Source organism: Bombus huntii, chromosome 5 (assembly GCF_024542735.1).
Source record: "Bombus huntii isolate Logan2020A chromosome 5, iyBomHunt1.1, whole genome shotgun sequence".
Classification (NCBI taxonomy): domain Eukaryota; kingdom Metazoa; phylum Arthropoda; class Insecta; order Hymenoptera; family Apidae; genus Bombus; species Bombus huntii.
Window position 1 is genome coordinate 5,885,451 of NC_066242.1, and position 18,040 is coordinate 5,903,490.

General features: G+C 31.8%; 1 protein-coding gene across 2 annotated transcripts in view; it reads right to left on the reverse strand.

Annotated features, from left to right (window-relative positions):
- Window positions 1–18,040, reverse strand: part of LOC126865483 (SAM and SH3 domain-containing protein 1-like) — a 372,452-nt gene that overhangs the window by 39,434 nt on the left and 314,978 nt on the right. For both annotated transcript variants that reach the window (XM_050618046.1, XM_050618045.1), the window contains exon 5: window positions 11,867–12,006. In XM_050618046.1, coding sequence (XP_050474003.1) covers window positions 11,867–12,006 — 140 coding nt within the window. The remainder of the gene's footprint in view (window positions 1–11,866; window positions 12,007–18,040) is intronic.

Here is an 18,040-nt window from a genome sequence, read left to right on the forward strand (position 1 = left end):
TAGCGCACTCCGCAACATTTTTCGATATACCGTAGTTTGGGATTATTGGGAAGAAACAGCCACGGAGTAACCATTGAATGGACTGAGACGTAGGGTATGTTTACATTTTCCATTAATGGCTTTAAGAAATTTGATCTTGGAAACGATGACGGAACATTTGACGCGATATATTTCGATATATTACTTTTGAATTCATCAAGCCAACGTATATTATTTACATATGGCAATATAGTATTTGAACAAGTTCAATTATGGCAATCAACAGCTGGCTTGATGTAACCGATCGTAACCATATCATAGTTTAACCATCCCGAGGATGTAAGATTAGTCTAGAAACAGCGTGAAAGATTAGGAAGACGAAGCAGAAGCGATAAAGCGTTACGAGGATGCGATGTGTAAGCGCAGCAGGGTGGTAACGGTGCGCGGCCAATGAATATGAAACAGTCATTAGCTCGCCAATCCGGAATCACTTAGAAACGCGCAGCAGTCGGCAGACAGGGAATCAAGCGCAGAGGTTGTCGGTGCATTGAAATGCATTGCCTCGAGGTCGTTCGTAGATATTAGAGGCTGGTATTCGTGTGATTATCGTATCCTAGGAATACGAGCGAACCTGGTATAGGAACATATTCTGCCACTAGGACGCTAGGACGATCTCTCGAGCGATAAAATCGACGGCTGCATTCGCGCGTTCGTCCACTTTATTGGCCAGTTGTGGATCACTGATAACAGTGATAACGCAAGATTGTGCCACGGCCGTAAAGCGCATCTCGCCGTTGTTGCGTGAAGCCGTTTCGAGCATGCGTATCGAGTGTTTTCAAGAGCTGATCAAGGGATAAATGGAACTCTCGCTGCCTGTACGCTTCCACGCTATACCATTTGGTTAAACAATTTCGTTTTACGAGTAGAAAATGCCAACTTCGCGATAAAAACAGTCCCAGTGGACGGAAATTGTTTGATTCGTATCTTACGGGTTTGAATGTACCGATGGTTGCAGATCGAAGTGAATTCGGGATACAGAGTATGCTTATAGAATAGACAAACTTGATTTTGCAAGGAATTTTAATCATTTCTGTCAACTATGCCATTTAGGATATTGAATTAGTATAGGAAATAGAATCAGTATGAATTACACAATTAGCTCAAAATAGAACATAGTATTTTGGGGATTTGGGATTTGCAGCGATTATTGCAGAGAAAAGTAAATATAGAATTTAATGTTTATGGGATGGAAGAATTATTTTTATAATTTTCAATCATTTGTTGGTGATCTTTTAAAGGATTTTTTTTCTATAAAGCAAATAGAATAAATAAGAATTGAAATAAAATTGTATAACACAACTTACGAATTCTTCTGTGAAAGAAATATATTCCTCGTTAGAATAATAAGCGCATATATATATATATATATATATATATATATATATATATATATACACAATATTTTATAAAAATTTCTGACTGAGTAAATCTTATAGTTTTCCTTTTAACTAATATCAAATATAAAGTTATATTTTCGAGTACAAGAAAAGTAGTATAAGAATGCGTTTTATTAAAACGCCTACAATAAAAATCGTAAAACGACTACAATAGCCTAAAATAATATCTGAGGGAAAAAGAAAGAAGAAAGCGAGGGGGAGGGGAGGACGAATGACATCGCTAAATAATTCCTACTATCTGGTAATTGTGATACAGTGCCAACTGGTGTGGAGCAGCCTCATGGCGCTATTTCGTGCATATCGGCCACTTAACTGAAACGTAGGAGAGCCAAGATAGCGTATACATGTCAAGAAGGCAAAGAAAAGAAGTTGAAGTACAAAGCATAAGCTATAGTATCATGGAAAATACGTTTCAATGAAGGTTCTCATTAGTTTATATAAGGAGACACAAACAAACGGGCTTTTATTTTAATGATGTCACACAGTTTTACACTCAGATAATTTGTTGGAAATACCATACAAAGAACGTACAGATAATTTTAACGAGGAAATTGATGGACTTTTATCTTAAAAATGATGCAAATACGTCAAGCACAGCTGGACGTCAGAAACCAGTTATAAAGAGATCCCATTCAACCATTATTAAGATGTATAATAAATGATATCAATGAACAATAGAAATCATTGAATTTCATCCTCTGACTTCTCAGTCTTCATTCTCATCCACATAATCTGTGCAAATTTATATATCAGTAAAAGTGTAAATTTTCACTCAAGCAATCGAATGGTGCTAGTATCATATTACATAAAATACCTATATTTCGAATCTATTTTTTTGTAAGAATATTTATTTATTTATTTATTTATTGAGAAATTAATTCTATTGTCTTCGAAAAACGTTTAAGTAGAGACATTTAAGATTGGTAGTAAAGTAAGAATTAATAAAACTTAAGTATATGAAGTTCCTAACAAAGTTGTTATACTTGCTAAAGTTAGTGACAAATTTTATGACTGAATTTATTCTATGAAACTGCAAAATGTCATTAAATGTACGACTACGTATGATTATATTTTATTTCATGAAATGACAAATTATTTATAACTTTTACAACTTGATTTGATTTTAAATTGATCAGAACACTAATTAAACGCTACTAGACTTTTTAAATGTTTACGACAACTAAACTAATTTGCTACGCAAATAAACTGCATTTGATGCAAGGATAGAAATAAGCTAAAATTTAATCATCAATCTCAGTTAACGATTGTTTCACACCGGACTACAACAGTCTTGAACTGGAATTTAGCACGTGGAATATTTAGCGACGATTCAATGGGGATCGACAACAGGTCCTTAAGACGGTCTAAGCACTGTTCGAGTATCAATCCAAGTTTTGTTATTTCAACAAACTATCGTTTGGAACTCGGTGCTCCCTCCTGGCTTCATAGTCATTCCAAATTCTCTTGCCCTAAGTTAAACGATGTTCTACGAACTAATGAAATGTACATGATAGCAATCTTCGATTCAAGCCGAATTCATCGATTTGCTACTACGGTTCACAATTAACAATTAATGAAATCATCATGAGAAGTAACAGTTGAGTCGAATTAAATATATCGATTAAAAAATATCCCCATCGTTTTCAAGTTATAGTCTTCTTTCCCATTGGCAAATATTTTTATTCTTTATGATGCCTTCTCTTTTTCTGTTTTATGTAAATCTCTTCTCTGGTATAAAAATTTCTAACAAACTGAGGAAAAAGCAGAGATCTCTGATTTATCTGATTGTCATAATATGCTTATTTTATTAACAATGTTTCCCTCGTACATTTTACAAATGTTTATTATATGTGACTTCAGTATTTCTTTAAAACTTATAAAGCGGTATAACATTTTATTAACTAGCCTGTAATACTTTTCAATAATTTTCCTAATTACACACTAATACTTCCAAGAATTTAGACAGGAATTCTAATATAAATTTGAAAAAGAAGGAATTAAAACACTAACAATAACCAAAATTATGGAAACGCAAAAGCTCAATTATTTTGTGGTCAGTTACACGAATGTATGCTACATACAATAAAACGACAGAAAGCAACAAAAAGTCTTTTACTCAATCTAATAACATTTTAGTTGGATTTTAAAGTTATCCCTCTCTGTATTTTGAACGGGGATATCGAATACGGAAACGATTCTTCTAATGCAATGGCTTGGGTAACAGGTCAACAACTGAGTGTATTTTACGCCCTTACGAACTTTAGTATTAGCATATAAAGCGATCTAGTGCATTTTATTTATGTTTAAGTACATTCTTCCATAAATTTTTTCGTTTGTACAATCTTTTATGTAAATCTTTTTATTATTCTTTTTAATACAAGCTTTAAACAAATATTCCTTGATAAAAGCATGTTTTAGAAAACATTTATTTTATCTGACATGGCATGACACATTGAAATTATCATAGTAAAAATATATTTCATTTTATAATGAAGTAAATAATGCATTTATAAATAATTTTTATACAATTCCGAAATATATATATATATATATATAATATATAATATATATATTAATGATCAGAAAATGAGGTTTCTCTTTAATCATATAGTTTAAATTTCGTTTAAATGTTCCTCCGCGAAATGTAGACATCGAAAGTTTGAAATAATTTCCACTTCTAAAACTTCTCCGTCCGCACAGTACGTCCCCTGGTGAAGCTGCTCCGTCGTTTTCAAAGTTAATTTCATGTTGAAGGTAAGCTAGTGCGCACAAGGGTGCTACTTACATGTGTACATTTTAACAAACTGTAAATAATAATAAGCTTGTATTTTTAACAACTGTAAATTCCGCGTTTACCTCTATTCTTAAAGGATTTACTTGATTCATTTCCTTAAGAATAAAGCATTAAAAATATAATCTATGTCATACTTGTCGTAAAAGTCGATAACTTTGAGTATTTGAAAAGTAAAACTGTGAAAGTAATAAGTATGTAAACAAACACATAAATAGGCAAATAGATATACATCGTCCACTGATAGTTCACCTGTTAACCACGAGTTAATTCCTTTGGACATAATATCTTCTTTTAGAAAACCTCTACGTACCATTTCATTTCATTAAAAATAAACTATATAACATTTGTAACAATTGAAATTGATCTTAGACGAAACACTCACTTTCCCTCTTCTCTCATTGTGTCTAAGGTATAGGTCTGTTAGGTGAGCCTTACTGAAGAGTCCATACTAGCAGCTCTTGGACGAAACACTCACGATTGAAATTAATTTATCCATATTAATGCTTAATTTTCTATTTATAGAAAACTCTGATTACCAGGTTGACATTAACATGACGCTAGTGTAGCTATGATGTTATGAGACCGTCATGTTGCTAAAACTAATTTTATTTACTGAATAATATTACTGAATATTTCTGAATCGATATCTTTATAATAATATATTTCAATTATTTTCGAGTTAATATAAATGAAATAAAATGTTGCATAATTGCAAAATATTAATCAGTTTCTACGATTTTGTTTTTACTTCTTACGTCTGTAGATTTTGTATGTCGTTGAACAAGCAAAAATTGCCACAAAAGTTATTCTTCGCACAGCAAATTGCGACTTCAACAATACCTTATAAATTTAGAAGTATTCAAAGGGGAATTCACGGTTGCGTAGAATTTTACGAATTCGCAATGGCCCGATATTACTGGCTTTCAGAAGTGCTTTACACAGACGTAAAATATTAAGCACTTTCTTCTCGATGGTAAACCTGTGTTTCAAGTTTTATGAAAACCATGCCATATCGGCTTGGGTTACGCGTTAAAAATTTATAGAAACCATTATTGCGGTTACGATTTACAATTGCAACTGAAATTATTCTGTAAAATATTAAAAGAGCCTCTGTTATCATCAGGCTAATCTTGCAATTTCCCTTTTTATGGATGAGTTGTTAAAAAGAAGCACAAGAATTAATGCGATTAAAGTGATTTCCAAGAAGAAGTCGAAACATAGTAACTTTATTTTCATTTGGATTTTAGAGGAAAACAATTTTATGAATATTAAATTCCATAAGATTTTAGCCTTTTTTTTAAAACCAGACCAGAATTTATAAAATTATTTTATTTTTTATTATCAAATTAACGTTCTTTGTTACGTGGGACTGTGTAGTAATGTTAAGAGAATCTTCCGCAATGGATAGACGTATTTACAATGTCTATGAAAGTAAATGTACATTTTATCATTGGATTTACATATGCGCCATTGAGTTACTGGCAGCAGTCAGGCCAAAACAAGACGAATGGCAATGTGTGGTCAGTGGCGTGGACAAGAGACAGGCGTATTACTGTTGACAGTCCACGATATTCTGCTCTGGGGTCAGAATCACGGTTCTGCACGTATCCTCCGAGAACTCGTCGGTTGCCTTCCATTGCAGCTACCAGGACATCCTGCCAGCCAGCGAGACGTAGCGTGGACTGTGGTTACGATAGCGAATTCATACACGGGTTGTGGTTGTCCTGTCTATATGCTATTTATGATAATAATGCAGACTGTATAAATGTATAAAACAAGCTGAAAGCTACATTTAATATATATAAGATATATACATTTATTTATTTATTAGAATGCTTAAGACGAGGTTTTGCTTTAGTAGATAAGAAGTGCTCTATGATACGAAAGTAATTTTTAAAATACTAAAAAATGTTTCGAATGAGTTTTATGTAACAAATACGTTATAATATTCTGCACTCTATACTATAGAAATATTTTTAATTTAAAAAATTGTGAAGTTTACTCTTGTGAAATGAATGCAAGATTAAAATATAATACGTGATAATGTTTTATTTTCTTTCTTCTATTAACTTTTCATTCAATTTTATTCAATGTATCTCCAATTTCATTCAATTGATTTTGATGATCAATTTATGATAGTTGCACGATGTCTGAATTTTAAAATTAAGTTTGAACTGCTTTAATAATGACGAACACATACACGTACTAACTGAAAATTCAATATGCTATATACAATATAAGATCAAAAAGGAAATTATAGCTCATTATTCGTTTAATGAAATTTTTTGTTAAATTAGAGGCAATCACGTTTAATCAACATTAATCCTATATAATTAGATTTATAATCTTCCTCTGTCTTTCATTCTACTTTATGGCAAATTAATAAAAATGCAAAATAATAAACGCTCAGACATAACTACGTCTAAACTATACTCGGTAAAATACAAAAGTAATGTAAAGATAAACAAAAATGTAAAATAAATTCAAAAGGAAGTAGATAGTAGATGAATTAAACGATAAAGTGCTTCTACGATGGAGAAATGGTATGATCAACTCTAATGCGCCGTCTCCTTTGGCCATCTGATAGAAACCACATCCCCGCCGCGGCTTATATCGTGATTCCTTTTATCATCCGAGCATGATTCAATCTTTGCGGTAATGCATAATCATCATAGACAAGTTCTTCACTGTGCTAAGTCGTGGAATTTGTGGCCTAGTGTAGAGTAGTCTGCTGATCGTACGATGGTCAGTGGTTTTGGAGCTGAGAGTCCAAAACGAGCCTCTGTTCGCGTACAAGTGCTTTATCGAGGGCTCTCGAGGAAATTTCATTCCAAGTACTATCATGGTTCGTGATACTTTGTACCAAGGTCAAAGCGAGAGGAATGTCTTTGAGTGCTCGCTAGGAGGTGTGCGAGCGATCTTTGTATGTGAACCACACGATGTACCTGTCGTACTTTGCTTCCTGGATAATAGGAGCCTACTTACAGAGAGATATTGACAAAAAAATGTCCCACAAATTCTTCGGCAAAAGCATACAGTTTTAAAGCTAGTTAGTTATTAGAATTTATCAGAACTAAATTTTGAGTTTTGAAGAGTCTAAGATTTTTTGAAATTTGGAATTATTTGAAACTTGGTTAATATTTGGTTTCATATCATATCAGCTGGAAGAACCTTGTTCTTTGTAATTTAAGATAATTTACTCGCGTGAAAACACAAGATTGTTATTTCGTGAGATATTCATGTCAGTGAATTTTGACTTTAATAAAATAATTCCATGCTATTGGATTATTTTCTTTAGTGTTAGTAATGAGAACTAAGGTGTATACCAATAGTCCTTCAACAGATTAACGATTTAACAACATTTTAAACGAAAATTTTGCACATTATTTGAAAGATCCAATAGTAATTCTCCTTAATCCTAGTATCATGGGGTATTTTGAAAAAGGAATGACAGTCTATTAGAAAAAACACAGCAGCTATTTGGTTGACATTATTGTCTAACTATAGTAATACACATATAATAACTAATTATAGCGCGTCAAAATTTAAATATAGAATACGTTTCCTTAATTCCAATTAATTATATCCACATAGCAATTAATTTCCAAAATTGTTTCCTAAAGTAGTGTTAACTTTATTGCTGGAAAAAATATTTCGAAGCTTTTAATGAAAATTCTCTATTTGTACATACATAGTTGAAGATAAATTATTAAGAACATACAGTAAAATCTACTAGTATTGTATAACAGTGCACTATTTAATTCAACCGTTTAGAGAGAAATGGGAACAATGCTAGTAACGCTCGAATAAAGTATAAAGAACGAAATAGACAAGTTTTATAGCCGTTTGAGTAATACGATTCCCATTTTTTCCAGTTCTTTGACCCAGTTTGCGATTCTGGCGAAGAGCGCGCATGGAATTTCATATGTAATACAATATCATGCAGTTTCAAGCATATATTATTCTATTGTAATTTTTTATGTTCGGTTATCTATTTATGAAAAAAGATTATGATTGGAACTTCATTTACTATTTTAACTATGTTAATTTTATTACCTCCCTAATAAAACTTTCATAATAAAATTTTAGAACCATAAAAGAATTACGTAAGTATATTTAATGCTTCATTTAAACCAACTTATACTTAGAAAAAGAAAAGATTTTATATAATCTTTTGAAGAAGCATAATTTAAAAGGTATTAAATAAAACTAAATGTCAGCGTCGTATTGATGAATTGTATTCTCAAGAGTCTAAATTGTCAGCGTCGAAGAATTTAGTAAATCGACGGCACATGGGAAATCTTGGAAATTTTTAATTCTCTGAGGCTTCGGAGCTGACTCACTCCGTTGATGGGCACCGATCTCTTTATCAATGAACCGGAAGGAACGAATATTCGGTTCTGCCATGTGCTAGTGCATAATTCTCTCGTCTGACGTTGACATCGGCTTTTAATCACATTTTGTAAACGGAGAGAATTTGATGAATGAAATTATCATACATAACAAAACTATACGTGTACTTTAAACAATCACAAAATAATATAACAATTTATAGGAATATTAAATTTTACAGGGATTTCATTCTGCTCTTGAAATAATTCTGAACTAATCTTCTTTGAATCCTTATCTTAATAGAATATTCAGCATTTGTACTGATTTTAATAATATGGAAGAAAATAATCGTAGAATCTAGAAGAGAAGAGAAGTAAATAACTGAAAATTGGTCAAAGTAGAGAGCGGAAAGGATACGACAGAAAGAGAATAACTACATCGCGCAGGCGTAGGCTTTAATTGTAGAGGCAATCGGTTCTGAAAGTGAATCAAAAAATTACAAGTTTCAGCACGGGAGGAAAATTACTTGCACAGTAATTTTCCGACGTTTGATTAATGAAAGGGATGACGATGAAAATTACTGGTTGCCCCGATAAAACGTTTAACGCTTTTCGTGTACAAAATATAGTATTCTTTAAAATAAAGTCTTTCAAATTACTTCCAAAATATATAATACAATCAACCCATATATCCACTAAATTTCTTATCTTCTAATCTATTACAACATTAGACCAAATATTTATTTATAAGTTGTAAAGAATTAATCTCTCTGCTTTGTAAATAAAAGATTACAAGAATTTTGATATTTTCATATATTTTTAATATTTTTTTTTGTTTGTGGAAGGATATTATATAATTTAATATGTAATACGATCCACAGGTTGTATATTAATGTAGTTTGGTATAAAGCAGTTATTATCAGTAGATATATTGACAACTTTATGAAATGATAACTCATATAAATTATGGACATTGTCATTTAAGTACCATTGACATAAGTTGACACGTTTTGTCCTTGTTTCTATACATTTATCAAACACCGATAGCAGAAACTATATCCTAGAATCTACAATATTACGAAGGTTCTCATTGATTGGATAATAAGAGTTGAAAGTTTCTGTTTTAACTTTTCAAAGGGTATAAATTAGAAACCAAGATCAGAATATCATAATTACAGCTTTACAGTGTTACACGCTATATTTATCCTCGTATCATGGCATTAACATGAACACACAAGTCCTTTCAACTATACGAAGCTCTTCCACGTCAACTACCTGACATCCGATCTAGCGATTATCTGTTAACTTGATCAATTTACGGTTATCTCAGCATCAATAACCGTGTACCAAACAAAAAAAAAAAAAAAAAAAAGAAAATACAACTAAATGTCATTAGCTTGACGTGCAATGCCGAGAATATCGTCATATATCGTGTTTCAGTGTATTGATATCAGTTGTCGATATTCCTGTTCCAGAAACTTCATATGATATTCGTGTCGGTGTAGGTATTCTGTTTTTCAAAAAATGCGAGTTGTGGTCCCTGTTGTGTAAAGTAAAAAATCGAATCTAGTATATACAAGCGTTTTTCTCTTTTTTTTTTATGACGAATTTAAAATCACATACACTTTCCAAGGTTATTAGTAACCACGATGAGAATAATCAATGACACCAACATACACACATATCTATATATAATAGTAAGTAATAATAAGCAATATTCTTCGGACAAAGATAAATTGGTAAAATGATTTTAAATAGTCGAGAGGTAACATTTCAGTTTCAGTGAGGAGGTTCCGACGCATTGCAGTTAGGATAGATATATGAATTCGATTTTACGGCTGCGTAAATATAAGTTACCCGTGAAATAAAATTAAAAGAGAGTCGACAGGTCGTGCTCCGTGTTTCTCTGCCACGGCTTCGTAGGTAGAATTACAAATACTAGTTTAACAGAAGAAAAGAAAAAAAAGAAAATGAAAATAAAAAACAAAATTTTCGCGAGGAAATTTTACGTACTTCATGCAAGCTATCGCTTTAAACGAAACTAACGATCAAAATTCGGTGGTGAGCATCAAAAAAGAAAATTTTTTTTTAAATATGTAATACGATTCGTATACACCAATAAAATATTTAAGTGATATTTTAATAGTTGTTTTCAATTTTTAATAAAGTAACTATCTGATAAAGACTTGATTTAAAGTATAATATAATTTTATTGTTAAAAAATGATCGGAATTACCTGTTAAGTAAGCTTTCTTAGTTGATATTCATTTATTTTCAAGTGTATTACATTTCTTATAAAACTTCATTGCTTTTAAAAATATTTTACTAATATTTAATATATTTAATCATAGAAAAGAATAAATGGGAAGGAGTATTCACGTGATCATGATTCTTAATACTATATCATTATTATTAATCTTCTATGATTATGTTAGACATTTTTAGATGATTCTTTCAATGATCGATTCATTTTACTATGCAAATTTTATTATGCACAGAAATGGTAACAAGTATATAATAGAGAACACTGGAAATATGAAAATATAATAATTTTGTTATAAGAAAACTTAAAGAGTAAGATAGAGTAGGATTAAGAAGATACATTCATAAACATGCATATCAATTATACTTAAGTCCAATCAATTATAATTTATATGAAAACAAAAAATTTATATACAGGGTGATTGGTAATTAGTGGTACAAGCGGAAAGGGGGTGATTCTACGCGAAAAAAAGAAGTCGAAAATATAGAATAAAAATTTTTCGTTGAGGCTTTGTTTTCGAGAAAATCGATTTTGAATTTTCGCTCGGTACGCGTGCGGTACGTTATAACGGATCTCACTGTAGATCGTTGTCTCGATGGAAAAATTTAAAAAAAAAAATAAAAAATTTTTATTCTATATTTTCGACTTCTTTTTTCGCGTAGAATCACCTCCTTTCCGCTTGTACCACCAGTTACCAACCACCCTGTATATGCATTTATATCATTTCAGTTAAGAAAAAGAATAATATATTTCTCTTAGATGAAACAAAATTTGTTAATATTTAGAGTAATTTAAAAATTAATTATTCAGCTAGAAAGGCATGAATATTTTTCTGAACCCTATTATTTGTTGAACATTTTCAGTGAAATTACAAATCTGGCATATACAGCAAGGTAACGAAGTTTAAATTGCGAACAAAGGGTGAAATTGTAGTTAGGTGAAGAATACGCAGGAAATCTGAATCGACAGTAGTAAATAGCTGCTCCTGTGCATCCCTAGCCGTGAAGTGGGATTATGGTTCTCTACATAGATACACACTTACTCTTTGTGGTACTCCTATTCTTGCGCGTCCATGCCTCGGGGAACCTTGAGCTTGTGCTTGTTTCTCCTTCCTGTGCGTCTTTAGTCCTCGAAGTAGTCGCGAAAATGTTGTTTTCTTCTTGCTCGTAGTTTGTCCTTGTTCTGCAAGGATAAGAAAAGCAAACATAAACATCGTTATACAATATTTTAGTATACAATACGAAAATATTTAATATACAAATATTTAAGAAAATGGGTGACAACTTCATGTGATTATTTATTTTAATAATAATATAATCGTTTATTTGTTTTATAATAGCATAAAGTTTCACATTTCTCCTACTATCTGTAGTCATGAATTATATTGCGTATATCATAATATCGATCATCTAGCAAGTTTTTCATTTTTCTCTATAATATCTCCAGATTCAGAACACCTCTTCCAATCTTATACAAATTTTTCATTTACAATTTTCAAGAAGATAAGTTTATGAATTTCTAAGAAATAAAACACTTTTGTGAAAATTTGATCACACACTTGGAAAGATACTAACCATCCTCGAGTCTGCTGTACGAATTTTTCATCAATCAGAAAGATGGTCATACAGAAAATTGAACTTGACGTTCAGTAATAAATTGTGACAAAACTTCCAATATACCAAGAGAACTTCTTTTTTCGACAAACAATGCCCCTCGCGAAAGCAGGATCTCTTATTTACGAAATAAAACTTCAAAAAGGGGCGAATAGTTTCGATAAAACTTCTCCGTCTTCTCTCCGTAAAATCACTAATTCATAATTTCTACGCTAGATTACGGATTTGAATACAGCTAAAGAAATGAAATACAAATTTATGTCACCTACTAATTATAACGAATACTATCTCTGCAATAGAAACGCGTTTTTACATTTCTCAATTTTTCAGAAATTCATTCGTAAATAAACGTTCGTAATCTGCTCGCGATAAAATGAAGATTTATAAGTTGTAACACCTTCGTCTTGGAAATCCTCGTTTTCTGCATAGTCTCTTATCTTTCAAAGTTAAGCATCTTTCGCTTCCATTCAGTTCTTTGCTATTGTAAAGGTAATAATATTGATATAATTTGAGATGGTAATTCCAAGCACTTGAGTTTGTATACTTTTAACGCGACGGCACGTTCTGCTTGTATTTCTCAACGCGCAATTGAATCACCGGCTGCAATCAAGTGGAATTCCACTAGAAAAAAGAAAAATCGACTTGCATACCATTATGGAGCGGCCACGGTAACGCGATTTTACCGAGTGCGATTCACAGTTCTGTTATCGTTGGTGACGCTCTAGCAAACCATTCATTTTTATTCTCATTGTAATTACTTTCCAGAAAATACGATGTAATACTGTTACGTAATATTGTTCAGTCGTATAATCTTATTAATCCTCTTACAGCCGAATTTGTTTCGAGTGCCGGTAAAATTTTTGTTTTAATTAATTGCCACTAATAGTATAAGCTATATCGAGAACAAATGCATTAATCGCTTAGCTGATTAATAATTTGTCGAATATAAAATTGCACTATCAATAGTGTATATACCGAATAGTGTATATAATATTATTCGTGAAGCGTCAATGAACGCATTATATGAATAGAAGGAATTATTTTATATTTTATCAAGCACGGAAATAAAAAAAATCCATTATGTTGTATTTTAGAACTTAAAATTATAAATCGATATCGTAAATGTTGTGGATTACATTTTAAACTTTCTAAATGTACCATTTGTGATACTGTTTGTAACAAATTCAGCACTTTTACGTTGTTATTAATTGAGAATGAATCAATTGGTCACGTTTTTCTTCTCAAACAAGTAAGAATGATAAATATTAGTCAATGCATTCTCAACTATCTATCTATTATAATCAGATGTTACAACAATACACGATATTACAATAAAATTGCAGTCATGTTTTACGTTAATAGATACGTTAATACATAATAGTTTAAAATATTTAATTCAGTCTAAATGTAGAGTAATTAAATTAAGAAAGAATTAAGAAAGATTGCCCAATTTCTTTTTGTTGTTTGTTATTTGACAAAGCCATAAATAAAAAACCAAACTGTACTTGTTCGGAATATTTCTTGTAATTAGAAACTTTATTTATTCCCTTGATGCATATGAAATACGCAGGATCATAAAAGATTTTGAGTATCGTATAGAATTATTGATGGTAATTCGAATCATAAATGCATAGCCGCGATATTTTATAGCGTAAGTACTCTGAAGCAAGTAAAAAATTAAGTCTGCTATATTGAAGAAAAGACACAATCCATAACACGATGGAGACGATAAAGCGGTCTCAGCTTAACTTTCTTAGGGGTACATCAATCGAAGATGGTGGTAATAAAAAGATACGAGTATATGCTTTTAACATCATTCTTTGCCACTTTACAGCTCGTGTCGGTCGCCTCTCACGTAAGAATCATAAAACAAAGCACCACAAATGAGAAAACTTGGAACTTTTCGATGTTCTAGTAAATTTTACTTTGCAAGTAATACTGGTTCTTCGCTGCGACTCTCGCGAGATTTGAGAGAACTTCTTCTATGGTAAAGAAACGAGCTATGACATATTTTTACGCCCTATAGAAACACCAAATAGAGTTCTGTCTAGACTGCTGTTACCGGAATATTGCAATAAAATGTCTATGAAATTCACGATTATTATAAATGTAGTATTCCTTCCACTGATAAAATTCATTTTTCGTTTTGTTCACTTATAAAGGAACAAGAATATTTTTCCTTAGTATTCGATTTTCTAAATGCGGATAGATCGTGTTTACATTGAGCAATCATTAAATACGTTCCTTGCAAGTAAAATTCACTCTTCTTCTTGTTGGTTTAAAAAACGACAAAGATACTTTTATTTAGTCTCCGATTTTCTACGTGCAAATGAATGAATAAAACTATTCTTATTGAACTTCAATTTCCTAAATGTAAATCGCGAATGATATTCACATTAAATAGGATGAAGCGATTTGATTCATTGTCGTAAATATCCGTCTTCTATTGCAAATAAAACTAATTCCTTCTTTTTATTGAGTTATTTAAGAACAAAAATATTTTTACTCGCCCTTTGATTTTCTAAATAAATCACGAACAATATTCCCAATAAACAGGGACAAGCAATTTAATTGTGATATGTAAGATTACAATTTCGTTTTCAATTATTAAAATTATATCACTAGCCTGTTTTAAAATATGATAATAGTATGATTAACTAAATTAAACAACAAATCTGTTATATCATTTTATACAACAGATAGCAGGTATTACTTTTTCTCGCGTAGCGTGGAAAGAACGGCGTCCAATTATCATGAATTCATAATTAATGTCTGCACATCGAGTGACATTTTATCTCTGGCATACCGTAATTTCTCTATTCTCCTTCTTCTACGTTTCTCTTTTCCCATTGTCCGCCCCTTGGCCAGCATAACAATACACGTATGCAAATCGTGCCGGCTTAATTGCGACTGTTTTGCATGCGTGGGACATCCGGGTGACAATCGTCGTATCGCGATCGCGCGTGATATCGTTTGCAACCGTAGGGACATATCTGCATTCCGCGCAATTTTTCATCTCCTCGCGTGACTCTACGAGGGGAAAAGGATAGAACGAACTGAAGAGTGAGATAAGTTACTCGAGTCTTTACGTAATTGTACGGTTGCAGAACTAATTAGGGTGACGCGGACGTAGATCGCACAGCCAGCGATCTTTGTTTGCACGTCATTGGTTTCAATTAATATTAGATAAGCGCAATGTGCACCGTTTCAAGACATTTTCCTCTGGTAATAAAGATATCCGTCAACGTTACAGATATAATAACTCACTTATCTAGCGATCTTCTGGCTTTTAATGACTCGTTTCGCTTCTACTAAAACTAAATTGTGGCATATCTATGTACGTTTGTTACCGTTTGTTACGATCTCGTGACTTATATTTCCATACGAATTATGTGGATTTTCTCATACGATAGGAGTATTAATGATGTAATTTTTGCAAATTAAATACCTTGAGATAATAGTAACAAGTTTAGAAATAATAAAAAATAGTATTTTATAAGATAGTTTTAAATGTTGCAAGTTTTGTGACTGTAATATTTAATAGAGAATTGCCAAATTGTAAAGAAGAAATTTATAATCCACAACTTGTCAATTTACGTTGAGAATTAATATCCTCAACACTCTATATGTAAGAAACATCTCAACGCTAATATTCTCTTTTAATCTGATTCCCACGCTACACGCATTCTTTCCCGCTTTAAATTTAGAAAAAAGATCTGGATAATTTAAAAAAACTAATATAGACGTTCATCAAATCGAATATACAGTGAATTGCTTAAGCCATCCATCCTTCGATGTATTCTGCAAACGTATAATTCTCAGGATATGAAACGTTGATCCGCTACTAATCACGTAACAGCTTTTGCGACGAGTCGCGCGAGAGCTCAAAGTGGCTATTAAATAGAAAGAAACACAAGAGAGAAGGAAAGAGAATAGAACGAGCGATGGAACAAAACCGAGACAGCAATAAAGAGAATGAGAACTAGACACTTTTCACTTCGTGCGAACTCGTGACGTTACACTTCCGCATAGCTCACAAGTGCTTCTTCCCCCGAGCCGACTCCCTCGCTCGTGTGAGAATGGGGGATGAAAAAACGCCGTTCATGGCTATGTACATACATACAATGGGTCAGAAAAGTTTTTTTACGTGTTACTCGCACTGCACGGTGAGCTTTAAATCGAGAATAATCGACTAAGCAATTAATTGAGTAAGTTAATAGGATAGTTAGTGAGGTAGTTAACTAAAACGTGAAATTAATTTTAAACGACTCGGCACATAATTTATATATATATATATAATGTATATATAGATTCGTACTGTAATTAAAATATAATACACATAAGATGAATGTAAAAGAATGATATTATAGAAAATAATGTTTCTTCGGCTGACAATTGGATGAAGTCTAACGTGGAGATATGTTTATATATTTATGTCTGATATCAAGATAAGTATTAAGAAATATAAACGAAAATTATAATTCAGCGAAATTTCGCAAGTTATCAATTAAAGCATCATAAATTGTCAACTTATTGACGAAAATTAAAAACTTTCAACGCGAATGGAAGAAAAATAGTCTTTCAATAAATTTCTTACGTAGATATAATTTTAACTTCATATTAAAATTACATTTTGCAAATTGCTTGATAGAATATTTGGATATGTTTCATTTTATTTTTTACATATTCAACATTTTACATCCTATTCAACGAGATATGATATTTCCTATCAAACAAGAAGAATTGGAATATTTTTTCCTGTGTAATATCTAACATTCGATTTATCTCTTAAAACTATTCCGTTTTCCGATATTTTCTAATTCAGTTCTATATATTTAGTTATTTAATATTTGGAAATGATATATTTACACTCGTGTAATATATTACACTGTATACGTACATAGGAGCACTCGGCGTGGTGTCGTCATGGCAACAACACTGGTTTACGCGTGGTATCAGCCGCAAAAGCAAAAGCGTGACAAATAGGGAGAAGAATAGACAATGACGATGTTCCAGTCTCTCGACGGGACTCTCAGCTTCACCGAACTGAGATCGTTCGTGCCTGTAACATTATCCGTTCGCACGCTTTGGAGTTCATCCAGGTTTCACCCTCGTCTCATCTCACATCCCTTTCCAATCCTTATGTTACTTTTTGGTGCGTGGAAAGTTAAACGTCAAATGGCATGATTAGTCATAAAATTTCGAAATTACCGAGAACCTAGAAAATAGAAGAAGGGAAGGAAATAGAACCATTGCACGCCGATAAACCTCTATAGCAATGAAATTCAGACTTTCACCTAGCGAAGATCGTAAAACCTATTTTTGTATAAATTTGGATTGGAGTTGATATTAGTCAGTTTAGTATCAAAGGATTTAAAAAAAAGTATCGAATTAACAAAGAAATATTTGGAATAAAGTAATTAAAAATTATTTAAGAAACTTGATGATTTAGGTCAGTATTAGAGGAAATGAAGTTTTGTTAATGAAGCACAAAAAAAATTAGATATATTGTAAATGAAGAAAAGTGAAACAAGTCAATTATTCAGAAAGATAAATATAAGAATTCCAAACGTAGTTTTTGATGACAAGAGAGATGAGAAAAG